This window comes from Syngnathus acus, chromosome 1 (genome assembly GCF_901709675.1).
Source record: "Syngnathus acus chromosome 1, fSynAcu1.2, whole genome shotgun sequence".
Classification (NCBI taxonomy): domain Eukaryota; kingdom Metazoa; phylum Chordata; class Actinopteri; order Syngnathiformes; family Syngnathidae; genus Syngnathus; species Syngnathus acus.
Window position 1 is genome coordinate 14,191,149 of NC_051087.1, and position 26,301 is coordinate 14,217,449.

Consider the following 26,301-nt stretch of genomic DNA (forward strand, 5'->3'; position numbering starts at 1 on the left):
GTCAGATCACTATCTGATTTGCTTGAATTCACTCGTCATGAGACATTTAGTTTCTCTCTATGGCAGCATATGTACAGTTAACTGTGTGTGGTAAATATTCAAGATTCAAGAATTTATATTCGCCATGTTTGGGCGTGCCAAACAAGGAATTTGACTTCGGTACATCACAGCCTCTGTTCAACATTTAGGTGACTAACAACACTCAGGACGTGTGAAAAATGACAAATATTCTCAGACATCCCCTGATCTTAAACTCCCAGGAGGGCAAGGAAAAACTCAAAACTCCAACTCGGGGAAATGAGAAACCTTGAGAAGAGACCACAGATGGGAGGATCCCTCTTCCAGGATGACCAGGCTGCAATGGATGCAGAGAGGACACATAGTACAAATAGAGTAGACAATTCAAAAAGGGTGTGGGGAGCAGGATGTTATTGCACAGCAGTGACTCTGAGACTCTAAGAGTGGTGTGAGTTCATCAGAGCAACAGCCTAGGGCAGTGGTCCCCAACCACCGGGCCGCGGACCGGTACCGGTCCGTGGGTCACTTGGTACCGGGCCGCGGAGCCGCACAGGAAAAAAAAAAAAATAAAATTCTTTTTTTTTTTTTTTTCATTGATGATCAATTCATTCAGGTTAAGACGCTCGTCCCGGTCACGTGACATGTTTCCCCAGTCGAGCCCGCAAAGCTAGCAAAAATGAGTAAGAATTTATTTTGAAAAATATAAAAAAATTGGCGAATCTCTCCCAATTACATCTGTCGGTGCATCTGAAAAATAAGGACTCTTGACACAGGGCGCTCGTCTCGGTCACGTGACATGTCACCACAGTCAAGCCCACGAGGCAAGCAAAAATGAGCAAGAAACAGAGAAGTTTGGAAAGCTTCTTCGGAAAGGGAAAAACGTCCAATGAGGACACTGAAGAAGAAGAGGCTACGACTTCTAAGAAAAGGAAAGCTGCATTTAAAAGAACATTTCTGGAGTCCTACTTAAAATATGGATTTATCGCCACAGGTGACTCTGACGCTCCAAGTGCACTCCGCATATGTGGCGAAAGGCTAGCTAACGAGGCAATGAAGCCTTCAAACCTGCTTCGGCACATGGAGACCAAGCATCCTGCATTTAAAGCCAAACCTTAACCACTTCGGGTGTCATTGTCTCCGATTACGCCTAGATGGGAACGGCTCATTTCTGAGAAAAGAGCTCGGTGCTCCCACTAATTCAACGTTTTATTTTTATGTGGTTTATATTTGTTTTTATGCCAGTTGTATCATTTTATTTCATCCTATTTATATATATAAATATTTAAATAATAAATATATAAATATATTTATTTATATAAAGGCCGGTCCGCGAAAATATTTCTGACACGTAACCGGTCCGTGGTGCAAAAAAGGTTGGGGACCACTGGCCTAGGGGAAGAAGCTGTCTCTGTGTCTGCTGGTTATGTGCAACAAGAACAAAAAGATCTTCGAAAACGCAAATCGGAAGGTATATACTAATAAACCTCTAATATATACATTTTATGCTTGCACAACCACCGTTGTGTGGTACATGTAGTTTTTAATAATAATAATAATAATAATTTTATTTATAAGGTGCCTTTCAAGGCACTCAAGGTCGCCGTACAGACATAAAATAGCATAAAAAATGACCGGAGAGCAGTGGCAGCAAGTCGCGCCAGCGTTCACTCACATCCGGTAGCCACAATTACAACATACATATCATCGGGATAAAAAAACGTGACCTACTTATACACTATGTACAAAAAAGCTGCGTTAGCTTAGCTCAGGCACCGCGTGGGCCATGCGCGTGTCGCCGCTGAGGAAGTTGAGCATGATCTGCACCAGCTCGGGCAGATCGTAGTCGTTCTTGGGCGCTTGTTTTGACATTTAGCAAATATACTCATGAATACACTCCCAAAAGTGACTTGTTCATATTCCTTTCACCTTGCCATGATGGGTAAAAAAAATAGTAATATTTAACAATTTTCATACTTGTTTCATTGGTTGTGCAATTACATAGTGATACATATACAGGAGAAAATTATATTGTTAAATTGTCTTAATCATCATGAAATGGAAATACAGATTTCTTTGACAGTCACAATAAGCCTTTGATTCCAAAAACATCTGTTACGTCAAAAAAATAGATGGTGAACATGTGTTTATATAGGGGAAATTTGCAGTGTTAGTAGTGTTAGTAGTGTTAGAAAGACAAGTGTTGTGTGTGACAAGGTAGCTCACACGTGTGCAAATCGGAAGGTACACTATACAGTGTGTTGAGTGTCACAATCAAAGATATGCTTGAGCTGGTGGGTGTTACGGAGCCTTCGGTGGTGTGCTCATATGCCAAGGCAACGCTGAAGAAATGACGAGAGGTTGTTGTGTGTCTGTGTGCAGAGCATTTGAAAGGTCGCGAGCTGCTTAAGCCCCCTGACAGATGCCTCCAAATAAGCCAACAAACATTGCTGAGATGAGACAGGCGTTGTCAGACACCACTGACTATAATTCGTTTTTTAGAACAAAAACAACGGCTGCTTCTTATTCTGAATAGACTCTATTCATCTATTCTATCCAATAGGGTAAAGTAACATTACCTTTCAACTCATTTATTCAGATGCTGAACTGACTGACTGACACATAAACTGCTACCGTATTTATTCTAATTATCACCCATATTCGAACAATCGCCCAGTGTGTTAGCGATGACATAAATATAAAACATTGATACCTCTAATTATCGCCCATGCTGCTAAAAATTCCCCCCAAAACGTACGTTTTCCTCCGCGACCGCATGCCGACGTCATTGCGCAAGTTTAAATATGACTAATTTGACAGCACGTCGAATGTCCCTTTTAAATTGTTTTTCTCCATAAACTATGATACAATTACACTCGTCACTCCGCTACGATATCCTCACACAATTACGTTATCGGGGCGTGCGCTCGAACAAGACGATCGCGATAACATGACGTACGCAACATGTGATGTGCGACGGTAACGTGTCGCAACCATGGAGCGTCAATTGACGCACCCCGCTGTTAGAGGTAGATCAAAACAGCCGCTGTTCTAGTGTTAAGAACACCAGTGAGATGCAGGTATTGCATACCACATAAGGAAAATATACCGTCTTCTCTGTGCATAATGCGCCCCCGTGCATAATACGCACCCTAAAAATGGCATGTCGATGCTGGAAAAAAGCCTGTACCCATGTATAATAAGCACCCAAATTTTGACTCTTAAGTCAGAAAAAAGATCATCTTTGGGAACAACCGGATGTTATTCTGCCGGTCAGTATCACTGCGCATGCGGTAGCAAACTCGATAGCGAAGAAATGTTTCGGATTTGTGTAGGGTACATTGTGACAGCAAACGAGCAGGTGATCGAGCAAGCGTCTGATACGAGAGCATTGTGTTCGTATGCAGCTGCCCTATTGCCTAATTTTTCTGCCTCTTCAATGACTTTCTTTTGAAATGCTATACTATAACTTGCTCTCTAAACCATCTTGATGAAACTGCTAATTAAACTGTGAATTGAAACTAATAGGTAGAGAACTGAACTCTCGCTCTTTATATAGCTGACGTGTCTTGCTCATCCGTTCTGCGCATCAGATCCATAGTGCGCATGCGCAGTGATACTGCCTCCATATGATATCCGGTCTGCGATGGAGATTAAAAAACAAACAATATTTGACAATAACACACCATCAAGGATTGCACCATCGCATCAAACGATGTGTCGTCAATTATGAATTTTACTGACTAAGTGTGTTGGGCAGGATGGCTGAATGTGATGCGCGATTGACAACAAACAAGAAAGGTGTGATTTCAAGTTTTATTTCGAGGGAGATTTTCTTCAAAAATTGTTGTACCCATGCATAATGTGCACCCCAGATTTTAGGACAATAAATTAATTAAATTTTGCGCATTATGCACGGAAAATGACGGTACATATTATCGCCCATTTCAGTGCCCCTTGGCGATCGGACGGAAAGTGTTCTCTATTAATTGCCCACCCCCCCTGTTGGACATAAACCTTCTCTAATGATCGCACTGGGCGATCATTAGAATAAATACGGTATATTTTTATAGCAGTAGTACAGTAGAACATCTGCCCCATAGACAAAGATTCTGGGTTTGAATCTTGGTTCTGACCTTTCTTTGTTGAGTTGGCATGTCCTCTCTATGTTTTATGCCTGTGCTGAGGTCATCCCACATTTCCAGAACATGCATACAAGTTTGAAAATGAATGGGGTGAATTGGCCGTGAGTCAAGTGTATATCCCGTTTTTGTATAAAGGTCAGCTGGTTTAGTCTGCAGTTCCCCGCATCCCCAAACAGGATAATCAGTTACCTTAAACTGGTTCCTAGTCCATAGGGTCTGTGACTAAACCAGGGTGTTCCACACCGCTCGCTCATAGCTCAGCTGTGGTAACGTCCACCTCCCATGGTGACCCTGAAAATGATAAGTGGATGCATGGATAGCAGTGGTTATAGATAAGAAAACAATAGTTTTTGAGTTGCAACAGGAGACCCATTGTCATCTCATTTCTTCCCCAAACACCACTTGGCGCACTCTGCACAGTCAGTGCACCCCTCCCCTCCTTGTTTAAGAGTTGCTTCCACTCAAGGCAGCAGCCAGCTGAGGTCTTTGAGCCTGAGGTTTGTATTGTGTGTCTTTTTTTCTTATTGCTCACTTCTACACTTGGATATATGCAATAACTATGCCGGGTCTTAATGGGGTAATAGCGGCTTAAAACATGGAGCAAGGGAGGGTTATAGGTTCACGCATTAAAGAGCGAAATAACAAAACCTGCTGTGAGTGGTGGCAAACCATGCTACAACAGTTTGGTGAAACTAATAATTTATTGGGACAAAATCTGATCCAACTGGAAATTCCCTGTGTCATATTTTGGTATGTCAACCAGGAGAGGAACTGGACAAGGTTCACAATCTTGTTTCATGAAGAGTGATATGATTCAAGACAAAACATTTTGGATAAAGTATCATCATTATTATCCATCCATCCATTTTCTGAACCGCTTAGTCCCCACGGGGGTCGCGGGTGTGCTGGAGCCTATCCCAGCCGTCATCGGGCAGTAGGCGGGGGACACCCTGAACCGGTTGCCAGCCAATCGCAGGGCACACAGAGACAAACAACCATTTGCACTCGCACTCACACCTAGGGACAATTTGGAGTCTTCAATCGGCCTACCAAGCATGTTTTTTGGATGTGGGAGGAAACCGGAGTGCCCGGAGAAAACCCACGCGGGCCCGGGGAGAACATGCAAACTCCACACAGGGAGGGCCGGAGGTGGAATCGAACCCGCACCCTCGTAACTGTGAGGCGGACGTGCTACCCAGTGCTCCACCGAGCCGCCAACATTATTATTATTATTATTATTATTATGAAAGTCCTTTGTTTTTGCTTTTGACCATAAACTGATAACATTTGTGCTTGTGTAGTTTTTCTATCTGTACTTCTAACATTCCATGATGTTGCCATATCTCTATCTTTTCTGTAACTCACTGATAGTTACACCCATCTCCACATCCCCTGCCGCCCGAGTGAGGCAGGGGAACAGTCCAACCTAACTTCTTTTCTTATCTACATGAAGACGGACTTGCCTACAGCCCAAGTGGCACAAAATATCTCTCTCTGACAGTCACATTTCCTTGTTTTGGTGGTGAGTCCGGTCTGCCGCAGTGACTTGCACCACCCTCACCCATGCACATGCTTCACCACCTGTTACTTTGGATCATAACATCATCCAAGTAGGCAGCAGCAAGCACAACATGACTGACTGCTCAAGAATGTGATGTTTTGCCCTAAGATCCGGGATGCTCTTTATTTTTCCTTATTCAAGTTCCATGTTGATAACCTCAAGCGGTTTTGAGCCAAACAGGTCAGTCAACAGAAAGTATAGTTACCTACAGGAGCACGATTGCAGACATCACCACCTACAAAGTTTTGAATCATGATTTTTCAAGGTTTTGCTCAGCCTTGGCCATTTATCGGGTAGGATCGACAACTACATGGCATAACTACATGCCTATTCTTTAATTTTGCACAAAAACACACAAAGTGTACTGTCAGGTAGAATTACTAAAGAAGCCCTTGGAAACAGCACATGTGCAACTCTATGATGAGAGGGTGAACACTTTTGGCATATCCACCAAGGCTAACACCAAGATATATCCCTGTGTACTCCGGTGAAAATGCCCAATTAAGTTCGCACTTGCAGGGAACCTCGAAAGGTGCTAATGGCTGAAACAGTGCTTTTGCCAAATGGATCACATACCACTGGCATACACCTTTGCTAATGTGGAGCTGATAGGAATGGTCCATTATGTCGTCTCGTTTTACCATAAGCTATTTGCTGAACAATGAAGGTACGATGAACGACTTAGTTAACTGCTAGCGGCATTTTGAAGCCATAGACTTCCTCTTCTAATTTCCTCTTCTGTCTGAATTTCACCACTCGGGATTGTAGGGTTATAATAGTGTACATAATAGTATATACCGTAATTTTAGGACTATAAGTCGCGTTTTTATTTTCATAGTTTGGGTGGGGGGGCGACTTATAATAAGGAGCGACTTATGTGTTTTTTTTCAAAATTTTTCGAAAAAAAAAAAAGTGAAACCGCGATAAACGAACCGCGATGTAGCAAGGGATTACTGTTTTTGAATTTCGAGTGACGTCAGCAGCGCGACGCGGAGTGGCGCGGCGGTTGTTTACATAAAGGACAAAGATTGATCACGGGATGACGAAGATGCCCCACGTACTACCGGCATCATTAGCGGCTTTGTTTCTAAGTGAAACGGCGGACGAAGAGTTTGAAGGATTTAAGGATTTGGAGTGACACAGAAGGTTTGAAAAACTATTATGGCTTTTACCCACGCCCGGTCCTACTCTAAGGAGCTCTCTTTCACCTCCGTGGATTGAAGTCGGGGGCCGGCGCTCGGCCGGGTGGCTGTCCAGGGACGGTGGATGGGGCTCGGACATGGCTTTTACGCACGCCCGGTCCTACTCTCCGGAGCTCTCTTTCACCTCCGTGGATGGAAGTCGAGGGCCGGCGCTCGGCCGGGTGGCTGTCCGGGGACGGTGGATGGGGCTCGGTCATGGCTTTTACGCACGCCCGGTCCTATTCTATGGATCTCTCACATGCCTGGAAGTTTGTTTTGTTAAATAAAGAGCCGTTTACCAAACCCACGTCTTTCCTTGTACTTTGTTAGGGCTACAATATAGTTATATACTAAATCTGTGGAATAACGACGAGGCTGACGTCAGGGCTCACGCGCGGCGTTGTTGACAAAGGACGAGGAATTTGATCGATGGATTTAATGATTTAGAGTGCACAGATGGTTTGATAATAGTATTGCTTATATAATAGTTTTTTGATTTCTAATTTATATATCGTTATATGGGCCTGTGGAATATTTTGAAGTGCAAGCGCCGTCAGCTGCGCGCACCCATTGTTGACAAAGGACGATCGATGGATTTAATGATTTGGAGTGACACAGATGGTTTGATAACATTATTGCTTATATAATAGTTACTTGATATATAATTTATATATCGTTATATGTGCCTGTGGAATATTTTGAAGTGCAAGCGCCGTCAGCGGCGCGCACGCATTGTTGACAAAATAATTTTCGGACTATAAATCGCACCAGCCATAAAATGCCCAAAAAAGTGAAAAAAAACCATGTATAAGTCGCTCCGGAGTATAAGTCGCATATTGGGGGGCAATCTATTCGACAAAATCCAACACCAAGAACAGACATGAACGAGCAACAACAGGCTAAACAATACGGTATGCTAACGTGACAAACACAAACGAGGAGCTGAGAACGGGCCTGACGTAACATTCAGAGTTATTTAAAAAAACTATTACATAAATAACACGTTTGTAAAACCAGCTGTGTCACTCCAATTCATTAAATCCATCGATCGTGTCAGGCTTCGGGGTGGAGTAATGGAGCGAGGCGACCAAGTGCAGCTTGGACCAGGGTTTATTGTGGAAACCAAAAGGACTCGGCAAACTGACGTGACTAAACAACAAACTAACAGGACTGACCGACCAAAACGTGAAACAAAAGACAGGAACCAAACAAATCGCGTGACAGTGAGACATGCATTGTCCAAATCTCATGCAATGCTCCGACGGCGAGTGACACACAAACAGAACTTAAATACAACACAGGTAACGAGAGGCAGGTGAGTGTGATTACACTGATCATGGGTACACAGGAAGGGAGGGGCGAGCACACAGACACACTGACAAACTATGGACATGATCAGGGACACATAGCAAAAGGGGGGACGAGACATGACAGAACCCGAACAGAAACCATGGCAACCTAGACATCTAACAAAACTGGGGACGAGACATGACAGATCGTCCTTTGTCAACAATGCCGTGTGCCGCGCCGCAGTTCAAATTATTCCACAGGCCCATACAACGATATATAAACTATATTTTAAATAACTATCACATAAACAACAACATTATCAAACCATTTGTGTCACTCCAAATCATTAAATCCATCGATCAAATTTCTTGTCTTTTATCGATCGTCCTTTGTCAACAATGCCGTGTGCCGCGCCGCAGTTCAAATTATTCCACAGGCCCATACAACGATACAGATATAAACTATATTTTAAATAACTATCACATAAACAACAATATTCTCAAACCATTTGTGTCACTCCAAATCATTAAATCCATCGATCAAATTTCTCGTCCTTTATGTCAACAACGCCACGCGTGAGCAGCTGACGTCAGCCTCGTGGGTCAGTTGCGACTCCTTTTATTCCACAGATGTAGTATATAAATATATTGTAGCGTACAAGGGAAGACGTGGGTTTGGTAAACAGCCCTTTATTTAACAAAACAAGAGTTCAACGAGCCAACAACTATGAACTGTAATGATAAAAATATATAGAAGTTGCTACACGAAATAAAATATATATCAAATAACTATAACAAAAATAAAAAAAAATTCCAAACCTTCTGCGTCACTCCTAATCATTAAATCCTGCAAACTCTTCGTCCCCCGTGTCACTTTCAAACAAAGCCGCGACTGATGCCGGTAGTACGTGGGGCCCTTCGTCATCTCCGTCGCTGACGTCAGACTCCTCGTCAGTTTCAGTTGGAATTATTCCAGTTTTTCTAAATCCTGACAGAATGATTTTGGGTGTAACCGAAGCCCACGCTTTGTCGATCCATCCAATGACGTCCAGGAATGTTGCACGTCGCATTCTCCCAGTTGCCGTGAAGCTGTGTTCTCCGTCCACCATCCACTGCTCCCACAGGTTACGCAGAACTGCTTTAAAGCTCCTATTCACGGAGACGTCAAGTGGCTGAAGTATTTTAGTACAGCCTCCAGGGATGATGGCAGGTATGGAGTTGAGGCTTTTTAATTTCTCTTTTATCTGTGGCGTGATATGCGCTCGCATGCTGTCTATCACAAGCAGAGCTTTGTTCGCTCTGAAGAAGCTCCGATTTTCGCCAATCCCTTACAAGTTTCTCACTAACGCCAAACTTTCTTTCTGCTGCTCGATTACTGTTTTCGGCTGCATATTTTACAACTTGAAGTTTGTAACCTGCAGAATATGAGTTTCTTTTTGGTGCCATTTTTGTTAAGCCCTTCCCAGTTGATGAGTCACGGCCAACGGTGAAAGTTAGAGCGCCCTCATCCAGTTTCGTCTGAAAATAACAGCTTTTTTTTTCAGCTGTAGTTTTTTGTTTTGTTTATTTGGTTGTTTCATCAAAGTCAAAGTCAAAGTCTGCTTTATTGTCTATTTCTTCATATGCCAAGACACAAAGAGATCGAAATTACGTTCCCACTATCCCGCGGTGACAAGACATAGTACACAATATGCATACAAGTAAACAACACAAAAAAATAAAAACAAGAAGGCACAAACAATGAATAAACAAGAGTGATGAATAAATAATAAATAAACAAATAACATAATAAATATAAGAGGAGCAAAAATGGAGCAAGTGTGCATACAGCAGACAGTGGACTTGGATATGGCGCTTTAAAGTGTTAATTGCTTTATTTGATTTTTTCTCTCTATTTTTCATGTTTTGAATATGTTCAAGATAAAGATATAAAAGCATGTGAAGTGATCAACTATACTAAAAATAACATGTGAAGTGGTCAACTATACTTGTAAGTAAGTGATGTGTTCATGATCAAGCAAAAATTTGTGATTTAAAACATATATAAGTCGCTCCTGAGTATAAGTCGCCCCCCCACCCAAACTATGAAAAAAAAACCCGCGACTTATAGTCCGAAAATTACGGTAATAGTTATAATAGTGTGGATGTGTTTAGAGAGATATGGGCATTACCCGTCCCTGGGACAGAATGATTGTGGACAGAGGACGACACAAAGAATGGACTAACCAGGGATAGAAATACATTTTTGTCTTTCCCTGTACCGTATTTTCCGGACTATAAGGCGCACCGGACCATAAGGCGCACCTTCAATGAATGGCCCATTTTAAAACTTTGTCCTTATATAAGGCGCACCGGACTATAAGGCGCACCATTAATGCATCATGTCAGATTTTTAATCCAAATCAAATCATTCTCCATTTTATGTTTTATTTCAACTTCAGACGCAACAAATAACTTTATAATCACAAAATAATAATCCATCGTCTTTTTGATTCATGATTCATAGACTTCAGCGGGCCACTTATGATTGATTTCATGACACAATGCTTCGGGCCAGTTTAAATTTAGGAATTTGGTCCATATATAAGGCGCACCGGACTATAAGGCGCACTGTCGGCTTTTGAGAAAATTTTAGGTTTTTAGGCGCGCCTTATAGTCTGGAAAATACGGTAATTGTCCTCAACCGGGTCAAGCACCAACTGACAGAAACACACCCAGCCTGTCTTGTGTGTGTAATCCACCAATAGAGATTGCATATGAAGTATCATGACGTGCTGGTTGCCTTGTGCGTGTTCAGAGTGTTTATATGCGGAGGGAGTGACTTACCTTTGCTTCAAGCGAATAAGAGGAGGAACTGTCCTCCTCTGGCAAAAAAATTTACACATCACCATTCAGTCTGGTGACCGATGGTGGTTGTGTTGGTTGACACTTAAACAGTTGTAAACAATTCAATCTATAGCGCGCACACCGCAATGCCATTGTAGTCTAACATTGTATTTTTATTTCACCATATATGCATTGTGTGTGTGTGTGTGTTTTGTGTGTGTGTGTGCGTGTGTGTTGTGTGTTAGTGAGTGTGTGTGTGTGTGTGTGTGTGTGTGTGTGTGTGTGTGTGTGTGTGTGCGCACGCGTATGCGTGTGTTTTAACTTTATTTGGCTGCTTCCGCCTTTTCATGCACATGCGTGTGATGGAAGTCTACCAAAATTAGCGTTTCCATTTTATCTTGCATGTGTAATCCGTATGTTCGGAACAAATGTGAATAAAAAATATAGTGAAATATTAGAAAAAAAAATTATTCAAGCAGGAGGTGGCAAAAGAAAGTGATTTTGCTGAAATCCTATTTTTGAGAGATTAATAACAATGACTGAAATAAGAGACTCCAAACCAATCTGGTAATATTTTATCATGAGTGGTAATTCTATTAATAATAATATTATAAGAATAATAATTAATAATATTTATCATGGGTGGCGTTTTGCCACACACTGTCACCTGCTAGTTTGTTGTCGCGTCTTCGCTCTCGCCCCTCCCTGCCTTTGTGTCTCCCGTAACCACGGTAATCACTGTTACCTGCTCCTTCTTGTCAACCCTTGTGTATTTAAACCCTGCCCGCCTGTCACACCCTGTCAGATCGTCTGCTTATGCTCCTGCTCTGTATCCATCTTGCTGTTCATGTCCTGTTTCAAGTCCTGCATTCTCCCCAGTCGAAGTCACAGTCAGTATATGTTACCTGTTTCTGTTCCTGGTCCGAGTGGACTTATGTTAGCTGTCCGAGTGGAGTTCTGTTACCTGTCTGCTGTCCTTGGGGACTTCCGACCTGTCTGTAAACCTACTCTCCACTACCCCTTTTCTTGTCAATAAACATTGGTCCAAGCATCATTTGGTTGCCCTAATTCGATCCTTGATATGCTTGGATGCAATGCACAGTGGGACCCCGGTTAAAGTAAGCCTTTTTAAACCTAAACCTTTGGCAGTTGCCATATGGTAGAGATCAGGGGTCTCAAACTCAATTTACCTGGGGGCCACTGGAGGTAGATAGAGTCTGGGGTTAGGCTGGGCCGCATTGGTTTTTATTATGCTTGGATAAAAAAATTTAATGTTATCAAATTTAAGGACAATAATTATCAAACAGTAATAAATAAATAAATAAATAAATAAGTAATATGATAGGCATGAAAATAATAATACAACAGATATAGAAAGCTGAAAAAAACATATAGTTGCTGACTAGAGAAATGTATCATTATTCACATGTCTGTATTAACAGTTCTTTAACCTTGGAAGGAACATTGTTCTGAACATGGCTTCTGCCTACTTCTTGCTGCTCGAGACCTGGCAGCACGTCTTTTCGCATAGCTGAGCCACATTTGGTGTGATGGAGGAAGCAGTTGAGACCTTCAGTAGGGCTTGAAGACGCTCATCAGTAAGTCTGGACCTGTACTTGAAGTTCAAAGTATAACAGACCTTTTCGCACAAGTACTATATGTGTTACCAAAAAGATACATTCGAATCAGCAGCGCACACAACCTTTCATATCACAATGGCGGGCCACACTGACATCAAACTTTCATATTAAGGGGAGGGCCACAAACTATCGTCCCTCAGGCCGCGAGTTTAAGACCACTGGTGTAGAGATGTGCACTCCACCATTTTTAAATGGTAAATAAATTGGGTGTCTCATCAGTTAGTCTATGACTTTTTTTCTGGACTGACGATAGACAGGGAGACGGACCTCTTCTGTCTGAATTTCTGTCTGAATGGAAGCCCTTTTCAATGGTGAAGATCGACGGCGACGGGGAATGATTAGTTCTTAACAGAATTTTAAAAATTGAAAGATTAAGATACATTTTTTAGGAAGTGACTTTCTAGTGGTTAGCAGCTTTGTAAATGTGATGCGGTTAAAACCTTTGGTGCAGCTAACTTTAGCACTGGTGCAACCAGTTGAGTGCAGCAATGGAACCTGTGCAAAAATATAACGTAGTGCTCTGAATGGTCTCCTCCGCCTCCACAAAACGGGGCGCTGTACCCCCCAGCTGCAAAGCAATGATTGACTCATTTACAGTTCCTCATGTGGCAGACTTGAACTGGTGTCAGTGTTCCTCAGACATAAAGCCCATGCGCTCATAAACGGCTTTCCTCACATCTTTGAACCAGCTCTGTGAGAAGGCCGGGATGCTGAGTGCTTCAGTCTGCGCAGAGTAAACAAGCACACAGCCGACTCTGCAGCAGGCCACATGCCACTGCTGCAGACGCTTTTACCACAAAGATGGCTGGGAAGGCGTGGGGGTCTTTTGCCGATGTTATCTCATGAAAGCGATGCTGGAGATGAGGGAGTTGGAGCTACATATACAAGGAAAGCTAGGTTTGCCACTCTGTCAAGGCCCGGAGTGCCTCCAACTGCTGCATGTTCACTGCTGCTACTTCCCGGCGCATTGCGGCAATCTCAGCCAGAAACTTGTGCCAATGTGAGGTTGCTGTGGATCTGTCAACCTATGTGTTGGGGCATATTCTGTGCCTATGTTGATATTTCCTGACCTCTATATTCCCAGAGGCGTAAATACACAAAAACAGATGGATAGCGCGCAAAAAAACAACTAAAAAAAACAAAACGAGTTGATGACTGAAACTTGATGAAACCTGTAAAAAAAAAGGTTACTTTTCATAATATTAGCAACAAGAGTGAAGGTATGACCATCCAGTGTTTGCATAAAAAAAAAATGTTTGTGGTGAAAACCTGCAAAAGCATTACAAAAGAATGCAAACCATTGGTAATAACATGGACATGGTGTACAGATGCAATTATGACAAGGATTTGTACCTAAATATTTGTTCTTATTTTCTTTTATCTATTCCTGTTCTTTTGCTGCATAATCCTAATTTTACTATACTGTAGGACAAGGGTGTCAAGCACATTTCTGTCACGGGACGCATTGTAGTCATAGTTTCCCTTGGAGGGCCATTATGACTGTCAACGCTTTATATTATTTACAGTATAGGCTACACGGCAAACTGATGAATAACTAGTTTTGAAATCAGAGGCTTATCAAAACTGTTCAAAATGTTTAAAAAGATGAATGGTAATAAAAATTGCTAGCAATGTTTCTGTTTGGAAAACATGGAGACAATTTATGATTTCGGTAATTCAAGATTCAAGAGTTTTTTATTCGCCATGTTTGAGCGTGCCAAACAAGGAATTTGACTTCGGTAAATCACACCCTCTGTTCAACATTTAGGTGACTAACAACACTCAGGACATGTGAAAAATGGCAAATATTCTCAAACATCCCCTGATCTTAAACTCCCAAAAGGGCAAGGAAAAACTCAAAACTCCAGCTAGGGGAAATGAGAAACCTTGAGAAGAGACCACAGATGGGAAGGTCCCTTATCCAGGATGACCAGGCTGCAATGGATGCAGAGAGGACACATAGTACAAACAGTGTAGACAAATTCAAAAAAGGTGTGGAGAGCAGGATGTTATTGCACAGTAATGACTCTGAGACTCTAAGAGTGGTGTGAGTTCATCAGAGCAACAGCCTGGGGGAAGAAGCTGTCTCTGTGTCTGCTGGTTTTGGCATACCGAGCTCTATAACGCCGTCCGGAGGGGAGTAGTTCAAACAGACTGCAACCTGGGTGACAAGGGTCTTTAGAGATGCTCCTTGCACGTTTCCTGGTCCTGGACAGGTACAAGTCTTGGATAGATGGGAGGTTGATTCCAATTATCTTTTCTGCAGTCCTGATTGTCCGTTGCAGTCTGTGCTTGTCTTGTTTGGAGGCCGATCCAAACCAGACAGTGATGGAGGTGCAGAGGACAGACTGGATGATGGCAGTGTAGAAGGTCTTCAGAAGCTCTCGCGGCAGGTTGAACTTCTTGAGCTGTCTCAGGAAGTACAGCCTCTGCTGGGCCTTCTTCCGGACAGAGTCTATGTGGCCGGTCCATTTCAGGTCCCGAGAGATTGTGGTTCCCAGGAACTTGAAGGTGTCTGTGGAGAGAATATTATTACTGCAGATAGTGAGGGGTAAAAGTGGTGAAGGGTCACGCCTGAAGTCCACTGTCATCTCCACGGTCTTGAGCGGGTTCAGCTCCAGGTGGTTTTGGCTGCACCAATGGACCAGCCGCTCCACTTCCTGTCTGTACGCAGTCTCATCACCGTCCTGGATCAGTCAGATGAGAGTGGTGTTGTCTGCATACTTCAGGAGCTTCACAGGAGAGTCACCTGAGGAGAAATCGTTGGTGTAGAGAGAGAAGTGCAGTGGGGAGAGGACGCACCCCTGAGGGGCTCCAGTATTGGTGGTCCGGGTGTCAGATGTGATGCCCCCCAGCCTCACACGCTGTCTCCTGTTGGTCAGGAAGCTGGTGATCCACTGACAGGTGGAGGCAGGCACCGCAAGCTGAATGAGCTTCTGTTGGAGGATGTCAGGAGCGATGGTGTTGAACGCCGAGCTGAATGACACATAGTTGATGTAAAATTTGTCTTGGTGGGCCGTATCTGGCCCCCGGGCCTAAAGTTTGACACCTATGCTGTAGGAGGTGCCCAACTGCTCAAGATAGACGGTAAAACAGTTATTATTAAAGAACAGTTTTAAGGTCAGAGGTTATCCGGAGAATGTCATGATTTTTAAAATCAGTCAAATTAGATCCTAAGCCATGAACCATTCTAACTTCTTACCACCATCTACAATAGTGTCACAAAAATGAAATTATGCCTCCTAAATAAATTTAACTTTACAGAAAAATCACCACTTCAAATCAGGTACAGTGCCTTGCGAAAGTATTCGGCCCCCTTGAACCTTTCAACATTTCGCCACATTTCAGGCTTCAAACATAAAGATATAACATTTTAATTTTTTGTCAAGAATCAACAACAAGTGGGACACAATCGTGAAGTGGAACGAAATTTATTGGATAATTTAAACTTTTTTAACAAATAAAAAACTGAAAAGTGGGGCGTGCAATATTATTCGGCCCCTTTACTTTCAGTGCAGCAAAGTCACTCCAGAAGTTCAGTGAGGATCTTTGAATGATCCAATGTTGTCCTAAATGACTGATGGTGATAAATAGAATGCACTTGTGTGTAATCAAGTCTCCGTATAAATGCACCTGCTCTTTGATAGTCTCAGGGTTCTGTTTAAAGCGCAGAGAGAACCATGAAGACAAAGGAACACACCAGGCTGGTCCGAGATACTGTTGTGGAGAAGTTTAAAGCCGGATTTGGATACAAAAAGATTTCCCAAGCTTTAAACATCTCAAGGAGCACTGTGCAAGCAATTATATTGAAATGGAAGGAGTATCAGACCACTGCAAATCTACCAAGACCCGGCCGTCCCTCCAAACTTTCATCTCAAACAAGGAGAAGACTGATCAGAGATGCAGCCAAGAGGCCCATGATCACTCTGGATGAACTGCAGATAACTACAGCTGAGGTGGGAGAGTCTGTCCATAGGACAACAATCAGTCGTGCACTGCACAAATCTGGCCTTTATTGAAGAGTGGCAAGAAGAAAGCCATTTCTCAAAGATATCCATAAAAAGTCTCGTTTAAAGTTTGCCACAAGCCACCTGGGAGACACACCAAACATGTGGAAGAAGGTGTTCTGGTCAGATGAAACCAAAATCGAACTTTTTGGCCACAATGCAAAACGATATGTTTGGCGTAAAAGCAACACAGCTCATCACCCTGAACACACCATCCCCACTGTCAAACATGGTGGTGGCAGCATCATGGTTTGGGCCTGCTTTTCTTCAGCAGGGACAGGGAAGATGACTAAAATTGATGGGAAGATGGATGGAGCCAAATACAGGACCATTCTGGAAGAAAACCTGTTGGAGTCTGCAAAAGACCTGAGACTGGGACGGAGATTTATCTTCCAACAGGACAATGATCCAAAACATAAAGCCAAATCTACAATGGAATGGTTCACAAATAGACGTATCCAGGTGTTAGAATGGCCAAGTCAAAGTCCAGACCTGAATCCAATCGAGAATCTGTGGAAAGAGCTGAAGACTGCTGTTCACAAACGCTCTCCATCCAACTTCACAGAGCTCGAGCTGTTTTGCAAGGAAGAATGGGCAAGAATTCCAGTCTCTCGATGTGCAAAACTGATAGAGACATACCCCAAACGACTTGCAGCTGTAATTGCAGCAAAAGGTGGCGCTACAAAGTATTAGCGCAAGGGGGCCGAATAATATTGCACGCCCCACTTTTCAGTTTTTTATTTGTTAAAAAAGTTTAAATTATCCAATAAATTTTGTTCCACTTCACGATTGTGTCCCACTTGTTGTTGATTCTTGACAAAAAATTAGACTTTTATATCTTTATGTTTGAAGCCTGTAGGTTATAAGAGTTTTGATCATAAGTGTGGTTTGCAATTTTCCAGTTGAGTGATTCAAGCAGCCAAAAGTATCATCAATGAAAGTGTACTGTTCATGAACATTGATTTTAAGGGGACATGAGACACGGAGTTTATGGTGAAACAGAACACATTTTCAAACTTGAAATGAGTCTCAAAGTCAACAGATCTTTGTTTTCATAGTGCAATAGATTTGTGTAATTACTTTCCTCAATTTAATAGAAAACAAGCCATGTTCAGGTGTTGTTTGACAGGCAATGACACCATTTCATTATATAGTGTTTGTTTTCTACAATACACGAAAAACATTTGTTTCCATGAATCTAATTGAACTGTCATACAGTATTTTAGCACATCCATTATACGAAACGCAGGACAAAATGTATTTGTTTCATGAAGATTTGTCAAGTACAGTGGAACCCCGGAACTCAACATATTCAGTTTTCAACGAAAAATGCCAGGATATTTATGTTCCGGTTCTTGGACAAAGCTTCAGAAACCTACCGGACTCACGTGGCTATTGTAAACAAAATAGAGTTCGTTCCACCTGCCACAAGTCGGCGTTGGTTGGCGTTGTTGTTTGGCGGGTTGTAGACCACTCTAAGGCCGCACTGTACTAGAGGAAAAACACGGGTCCCAAGAAAGACGCAGGAGAAACGGAGAAGAGGAAACTGGCGAGGGCAACGATCGAGTTGAAAAAGGCGATCAGACAAGTCTGAAAGAGGCCTTCGTGTGATGGACTTGGCATCAGAATTCAGAGTGCCAACCATAAGTTCATTTTTGAGAAATAGAGAGGCGAGAAAAACTCCTAGTGTTGCTTAGGGGGTTACAAGGGGTTACTGGGCAGGTTCCAGTGTAAAAAAACAAATAAAGGAAATTACTGACAAAATCAGCCACCAGATTTTTTTGTTTTTGTTTTGGAAAAATATATTCAGTGCCTCATCAATGTCAAGGTATGTAGCTCTTAAGTTTACTGTTTTAATGATGCGTTTCTTATTTAATGTTTCTTGCATATTCAACTCTGCATATTTTTGCTACACAATTGTGGTATAAAAAAGGCAACATTAGGCTAAAAACCTGCTGTCTGATTATTGCGTTTTCAGTTATTTCTAATGGGGAAAATTGCTTCGGAACTCAACGGTTTCGCTTCTCAACGTTCCTTCTGGAACAAATTAGTTTCTACTGTATATGCACAACAATCCCTGTATTGCATTAGATGCATGTCCAAATGTCGATGATTTTTTTTCTCATGAACACCGTATTTCTCTGGAGAATCAAGTGTAAAACATAGTTGTAATGATGCCAGCCACAGTGGCATTTGCATGTGCAGCCCGTGACCAAAAGGAAAACACCTGTGTGAAGGCGTCTGTGTCCACACTCAGGAGAACTCAGAACGGTAGGTTACAGACATAAGGCACGTACTAAACAAACAAGAGCATGGGAGAGACAGAGATGGTGGAATCGAGTCTTGTGAAATGCCTCACTTGAGTTGCTATTTTTAGGACTTTCAACTTGCTTGCCAAAAACTTGACAGACTAAGGACTTGGTACCTAACTGACTCGACTTGACTTGGTCGAGAAAGAAAGAAAGAAAGAAAGAAAGAAAGAAAGAAAGAAAGAAAGAAAGAAAGAAAGAAAGAAAGAAAGAAAGAAAGAAAGAAAGAAAGAAAAATACTTAAGAGGGGCTTAAGAGCACAGGCAAAAGGTAGCTCGAGACGATTTGCGAGAATAGATATGTCCTGCTACTACTGCCACTTAGTCTTTGCTGCACCAAGTTCGATAAAGTGCTGAGTCTCCTCTTGGAGATTTGGGGCCCATAATCCTTAGAGTTGATAATGAGAGATCAACCTAAATGATATATCAGTCAAATAGGGAAACTTATGGTAACAGCAAAGGCATCAGTCTTCATTCCAAAATCCTGACATTTTTATTACCTTGCTTTTCTGGGGGACTATTTATAAAAAAGAAGTGCCAGAATTGCTGTAAAAAGAGGAATCTCCCAGTGACACATATATACGGATACAGTTATATAAATAAGTGGATGCTCAACCATTTTGAGTAACTGTGTTGATGTTTTCAGTCATGTATTTATAAAAAAAACAAGCTGTGTGCAGATGTTGCAGGATAAACACGGTGGGATCATCAAGAAGCAAAAGGAGGCAGATTTAATAAGCTAGATAGATCATAATGAATAATAACCATCCATCCATTATCTGAACCATTTCTCCTCACAAGGGTCGTGGGTGTGCTGGAGCCCATCCTAGCTGACTTTGGGCAGTAGGCAGGGTTTCCTCTGGTTTGGTTGCCGCAGGGCACACATAAACATACTCTCACATTCATACCTACTGACAATTTAGAGTCACTAATTAACCTACCATGCATATCTTGTGTGTGAGGAACCCACAGCACCCAGAGGAAACCCACGCAGGCACAGGGATAACATGCAAACTCCAGCGCCAGAATCGAACCCTGCACCTCTAAACTTTTAGACGGACGTGCTAACCAGTGGACCACTGTGCCACCGTTTTGAAGAATACTCTCCTGATAAAGTATTTACATAAAAGAGTGAGAGGAAGAGAAGTGATACAAATAATAAAATTTTACAAGCAATATAATACAAAATGTTTTACCAATTCATCTCACACATAGTGTATTACACACCCATCGCCACTTAAATCAGGTAAAACTCCTTAATGAAAAGCAGAAATAAATATCATGGTCATTTGTGTAACTCAAGCACACCACACAAAGGGTCAGCTTGTTTCACAAGCACTTTGTAGAATATCCCAAATAAACCAATGCATTGTACACTTCCAGGATATGTTGAAGAGCAGTGTTTTGATTAACAACGTGAAAAGGGTGACGGTCAAAATGTAACCATGACACGCTAAAAATGAGGCTTCATCTCTTTGGCTCTCTGACCTGGTATAACCTTTTTTTGCTCTAATTGGTTTGCAATGACTTTTACCACTGTACTCAAGTTTGAGAACAAGTTAGTGTTTCTAAAGTCTTCATCAAACTGTCATGTGAGAAAAGAACCAGCTGCAATGTCATGCACATCAATAGGAAATGCTATTTTTAATGAGAAATCCAAATCCTTTATAGTCCAGTGAAACATAAATTTTTAAGCTTTACAAAAGAAATTAAAATGTGCTGTCTTGTCCAACCCTTTTTATGCTTTATTCATGCAGTCAGTCATAGGCTGATCAAGGTCGAGATACTGCGTGTTGTTGACATGACAAGGTTCATAATGTAGTATAATCTGATTATGCATTGCAAAACAAGACAAGACAACCATAGAAAAATAAACAATTTTGACAGGACAGCAGATACAGTAAGCAGTTTGATGGCCTACCTCACAGAAACAATATTCTGTGCCAGCTCTCAATGTGAAGTTTGCATGGGTTCAGTTTTTTTTTTTTTTTTTAATAAATGAAGAATGTGGATTTATATCTGCCCAAGATCTCCACAGTCCAAAACATCTAGGTTACATTAATTAAAGCACTAATAGAGAGGTGGTTAATTCATTTTCCAAAGAGGGCATGTGAAGAACATGAATTATTTCATATTAAGTAATTATATTTATGCAGTAAATTGTGTTTTAATAAGATTTTACTTGTGTACATAAGTTGTATTAGGGAAGTAAAATGCTGACTTAAATCATAAACAGTCATTAAAAATATCTAGTGTGCATCAGTTTATAGAGTCCTGCATTATGCACGTCATTCACTAACTCAGTGGCCGTTTCGAGTTGGATGGATGGATGGATGGATGGATGGATGGATGGATGGATGGATGGATGGATGGATGGATGGATGGATGGATGGATGGATGGATGGATGGATGGATGGATGGACGGATGGATGGATGGACGGATGGATGAGAACGTAAATTCATTCAGATTCATAAGGGTAACAAAGAGTGGTGGTCAGCATGTGGCATAAATATGAGCGCATTGTCATTTTCATGTTGCAGTAATGGATACAGTAGCTTAAGTAATCTGTGAATTTTGTTAACATCACTGAAAATTTCTGCTTCATCCCCCAGAGATTCTGAAAATTTGACAAGAATTTTTTTTAACAAAAAAACAGTCAAACAATGCAGCTCTGAACAATTGATAGGGCGCATTGTTTTATCAGTTAAGCTGAATGTTTTAGACTTAGAGACTTAGACTTAGACAGAACTTTATTGTCATTTTGTCAACACTAGGTGTGTACAACCTAAGTCTAAAACATTCAGCTTAACTGATAAAACAATGCGCCCTATCAATTGTTCAGAGCTGCATTGTTTGACTGTTTTTTTGTTAAAAATGTCTATGGAATTCACAAGTTGTGTTCTCCAATTGGGTATTGTGAACAGCAAGGGCGGCCACCATACTACAGTGCCCAAAACGTGTTGCATTTCCATTTCCGGTGGCCCTTCAAAACGACTCGAGTTAAAATAAATTCATTGAGACTCTATGGGTATATTTTCAAATACGCTCCTAATAAAAATCGTAAAACCAGTGAAAAAAAATAGATACATTTGCATTTGAGAAGGTTCTAAGTACAGGTTCAAAATGCACAAAGACAAAATGGGAACAAGAGACCAAATGTTGAGAGCAGGCGATTTATTAAAAAGTACAGTTTAACTGAAGTAGGCTGTTGATCAGCTGATCAGAAGTTTGAGACCCCCCCCCAACACAGAAATTGCGCTTTTAACAGAAAAGTGTCAAAAACTATCTCAGTAATGACATGTTTGATGCAGGTGTTTCCAAAAGGTTTGTGAAAATGTTACTCCAAGAGTTGAAGAGCTTCTATTGTCTGGAACTGATGACCATTTTTTTCAAATTCCCCGGCCATCATCCCCAAATGTTCTCTTTGGATAAAAAACAGGGCAACACACAGGATGGTTCAAAAGAATGATGTTATTCTCCTGGAAAAAAGTATTAGTCAGTAAACATTATTGTGAATTGTAGCATTGTCCTGCTGAAAAACCTTTACAATTGCCACACAGACGAGGGCCCTCTGTCATGAGGGATGCCTGCTGTACCATCTCCACATAGCCAGTTGCTCTGTGACAACCCTGCACAACGTGGAGCTTCACCAAACATGGGCTACTCAAAGGCGGAAGAAAGTTTTATTCTCTGATGAGAAACAAATAACCTTGATGGTCCTGATGGCTTCAACATTACTGTCTTGACAGAGAAGAGATCCCACCAGAGATGTTTTCAATGTGGTACATTGAAAAGTCGGAGGGAAATCATAATTTTTCTTCTTTTAAGAAAGAAAGAAAGAAAGAAAGAAAGAAAGAAGGAAAGAAAGAAAGAAAGAAAGAAAGAAAGAACAAACAAACATTTAAAGGGGGTTAATTTAATTTGTGCAAAACTGGCAACCCAATCAGCGTTGCCGATCAGAGCCGTGGTTGGAGACGGACTGCCTTCCCTACTACACCATCGGTGACCCATATTTTATTGATAGGTTAATTACTCGGCCACCACAGTCCACAATTATTATAAATGTACACATATATTTGCTTAAGCAAAAGACACTTGTAACAAACATTTTAAAACTTGATGTTTTTTTCCCAGGTTATCCTGATACTCACCAAGCTGTACGACTTTCACATGGGCAGTGTCACTGAGAGCACTCTATGGAGGTGAGTGAAAAGCTTATTTTAATGTCAGAATTTTCATTATGTCCAAATGTGTACCACCAAAGCAAATGCCAAATATCAGATGTTCTAACTTTCCGCAGTATAATGGGGCAGATGTAATCTGTTACCAGGGGATATGCTTTTTGTGTTTATTATTAGTTGAATTGAACACATGAGAACTTATGAAAAAACAACAGTTGTAAACTCTCATTAGTGGAGAAGAGACTGCAGGCCATTTTCATCATGATGAAACACAATCAACTGTCATAAAACATTCTCCTAGGCTGGATTACATCAGAGGTTTGATGGCGCATAGATCATAGTCTGGAAATTATGTTTTGTTTTTGCACATGCTGAAAATGAGCCGTTGCGAGTCAGTGTCGGTTAGAAAGCGTTGACTGACTGCATAGCATGAGTCATTACAAGAAATGGGCATTATGTCCCAAGGACAGAATGATCCATCCATCCTGGACAGACACCCATTTTCAGAACATAACATAAAATAACAGAACAGAAATACTATTGTCTATGAACCTAACCTGGTAATATATTACCATCTGCTGGTCTTTTTGTGTCACTGCAAAGAAAGTGGGTGACCGTACGTTGAATCGATGTGAATAGTAAATCAGACAGCTAATGAGGTTTCGATTCAGATTTGATTCTACACTTGGCTACAAATTCAACTTCACGAGCAATTATGAGCGCATTGGGAAATTCACTCAGCATGTGCACTAGTTCAAGTGTAACCGTTTGTAAATCCAGTACAGGCTCAATTTTGCCGTTCGGAAATTCAAATTGCACCAAAAACAATGTACCATTGTATGCACGGCGCACCGACTGGAGAAACTGTGTGCTGGCTTAATTCATGGGAGGGGACTCTTCCTCTCCAAACACTCACATCTATCGATCGATCGATCGATCGATCGATCGATCGATCGACCGCCAGCCCTCCCTCCCTCCCTCCCTCCCTCCCTCCCTCCCTCCCTCCCTCCCTCCCTCCCTATCTATCTATCTATCTATCTATCTATCTATCTATCTATCTATCTATCTATCTATCTATCTATCTATCTATCTATCTATCTATCTATCTATCTATCTATCTATCTATGTTGAAATGAGCTTGGGCAGATTTTTCTCATGCAGAGCTAGCCCTCATGCCGCCCCATATACTGCTAGACAGATGATAATCTTTCAAGACATTGCCAAACTGAAATACCCTCCAACCCCCATGTCAACAACTCAGTTGAAGATTATTATAAAATTATTAAGAAAAGCTGATGCTGATAATATTGTTAGTTAATGCTCATCTGTTCCAACACTGCAGCTTTCCTTAACTTTTGGCTGTGACATGCTTCGGCTGACGCTTCAAAGTACTAGTTATTTCAATCTAAAAATTTGGCCAGAATGCCTACTAAGTCATTGGCAGAGAGTCTTGGTGTGGGGGTGGTTATTATGTTAATTAGCACTCCAGAGACCTAACTATTCATATTAGAAAATAAAAAAAAGTATTTTCTCATGCCCACTGCAAGACTTAATCAAAGCCATTATCTCAGTGTGTTGTATTAAAAACAAATAACCAGAAGGAAAAGCCTCGAAATGTGGTTGAAAGAAAAACCTAAAAGATGTACCCAAAAATTAAGATTTGTAGTTTAGACAAATAGAAATCAAAAGAAGTATAGTGCACAAAATTGAGAGGATTAAAGAAAATAAGTAATCTGCTGTAAATATGCACAATGGTTTACAGTTACCTCAACATAGGTGAAAATGCACATGAACATGTATCCTGCAATCAAATTCAGGGGGGAAATGTAGGGCAAAGAGACATTTGGTCTGTTGCAAATTCTCAGCAACAGGTTTTTCCCTTTCATAAATCTCCCAAGGAACGTTGTGTTACATCAAAGGACCTCAGGATCAGGTCAAATTTCAGATCAGCTGTTTTCTCTATTGGAACTGTCGAATGAATACCGTGACCTTAAGAATTAATTATCATGCATCTTTTTCAAATGTGCCTCCATATCTAAGAACGAAATGATGGCAAGTTATTCATAGCTGACTTTTGATCAATTCAATAAACAGCTTGCACTCAGATGTTCAACCTTTATAATCTGACCTCTGGAGTCGAGGTTTTTTTGGATGAAAATTTATCAAAATTGTTAAACTTGTGTGTAAATGATTGTGAACAACAGTGTTTTATTTAGTTTATTCAGTGTTATGGAAGAGGTGCCAGGTTGTGGATGGTTTGGTATTCTGACTCCCGATTGTTAAATGATACTTTGATAAATTGCCATCATGACTTGTTTATTTGAACTTTAATCATCCAATCTGCCAAACAAGAGTCAATGGCAACGCTTGAATAGCCCAACAAACGGGACTTGGCACACTAAAGTGCAGCCCTTAGTTAAAAAAACATGCAATTAATGTAGCCAATATTTCCAGAACAGGAAAGTAATATCTAATGCATTTATAAATAAACAACTGTATATATAATAAATAAACTGTCTGTCTGTCTGTCTGCCCGTCTCTCCCTCCCTCTCTCTCTCTTATCTATCTATCTATCTATCTATCTATCTATCTATCTATCTATCTATCTATCTATCTATCTATCTATCTATCTATCTATCTATCTATCTATCTATCTATCTATCTATCTATCTATCTATCTATCTCTCTCTCTCTCTCTCTCTCTCTCTCTCTCTCTCTCTCTCTCTCTCTCTCTCTCTCTCTCTCTCTCTCTCTCTCTCTCTCTCTCTCTCTCTCCCTCTATCTATCTATCTATCTATCTATCTATCTATCTATCTATCTATCTATCTATCTATCTATCTATCTATCTATCTATCTAATTAATTAACAAATAAACCAATTTAACACTGCATGAAAAGCGGGAACTTTGCAGGTGACAAATTTAAAACTTGCACACACACATCAAAATTCAGAGACCATCATTACCATGCAACCTATCTTATTCATTTTGCCTTAACTATTGTTTCGCCAGAGGTGCGGCAAATACAAAGATGTATAATATGCTCTAAAGCAGGGGTCGACAACCTTTTTGCCGGACAGAGCCATCCATACATGCCCATTTTTTACAAGTAATTTCCCGTGAGAGCCATACCACAATTCATTCGCATG

At 41.2% G+C, this 26,301-nt stretch overlaps 1 protein-coding gene across 2 annotated transcripts in view; it reads left to right on the top strand.

Moving 5' to 3' along the window:
- Nucleotides 1-26,301, top strand: part of sorcs3 (sortilin related VPS10 domain containing receptor 3) — a 260,977-nt gene that overhangs the window by 67,988 nt on the left and 166,688 nt on the right. For both annotated transcript variants that reach the window (XM_037254286.1, XM_037254275.1), the window contains exon 2: nt 23,108-23,175. In XM_037254286.1, the coding sequence (XP_037110181.1) occupies nt 23,108-23,175 (68 nt within the window). The remainder of the gene's footprint in view (nt 1-23,107; nt 23,176-26,301) is intronic.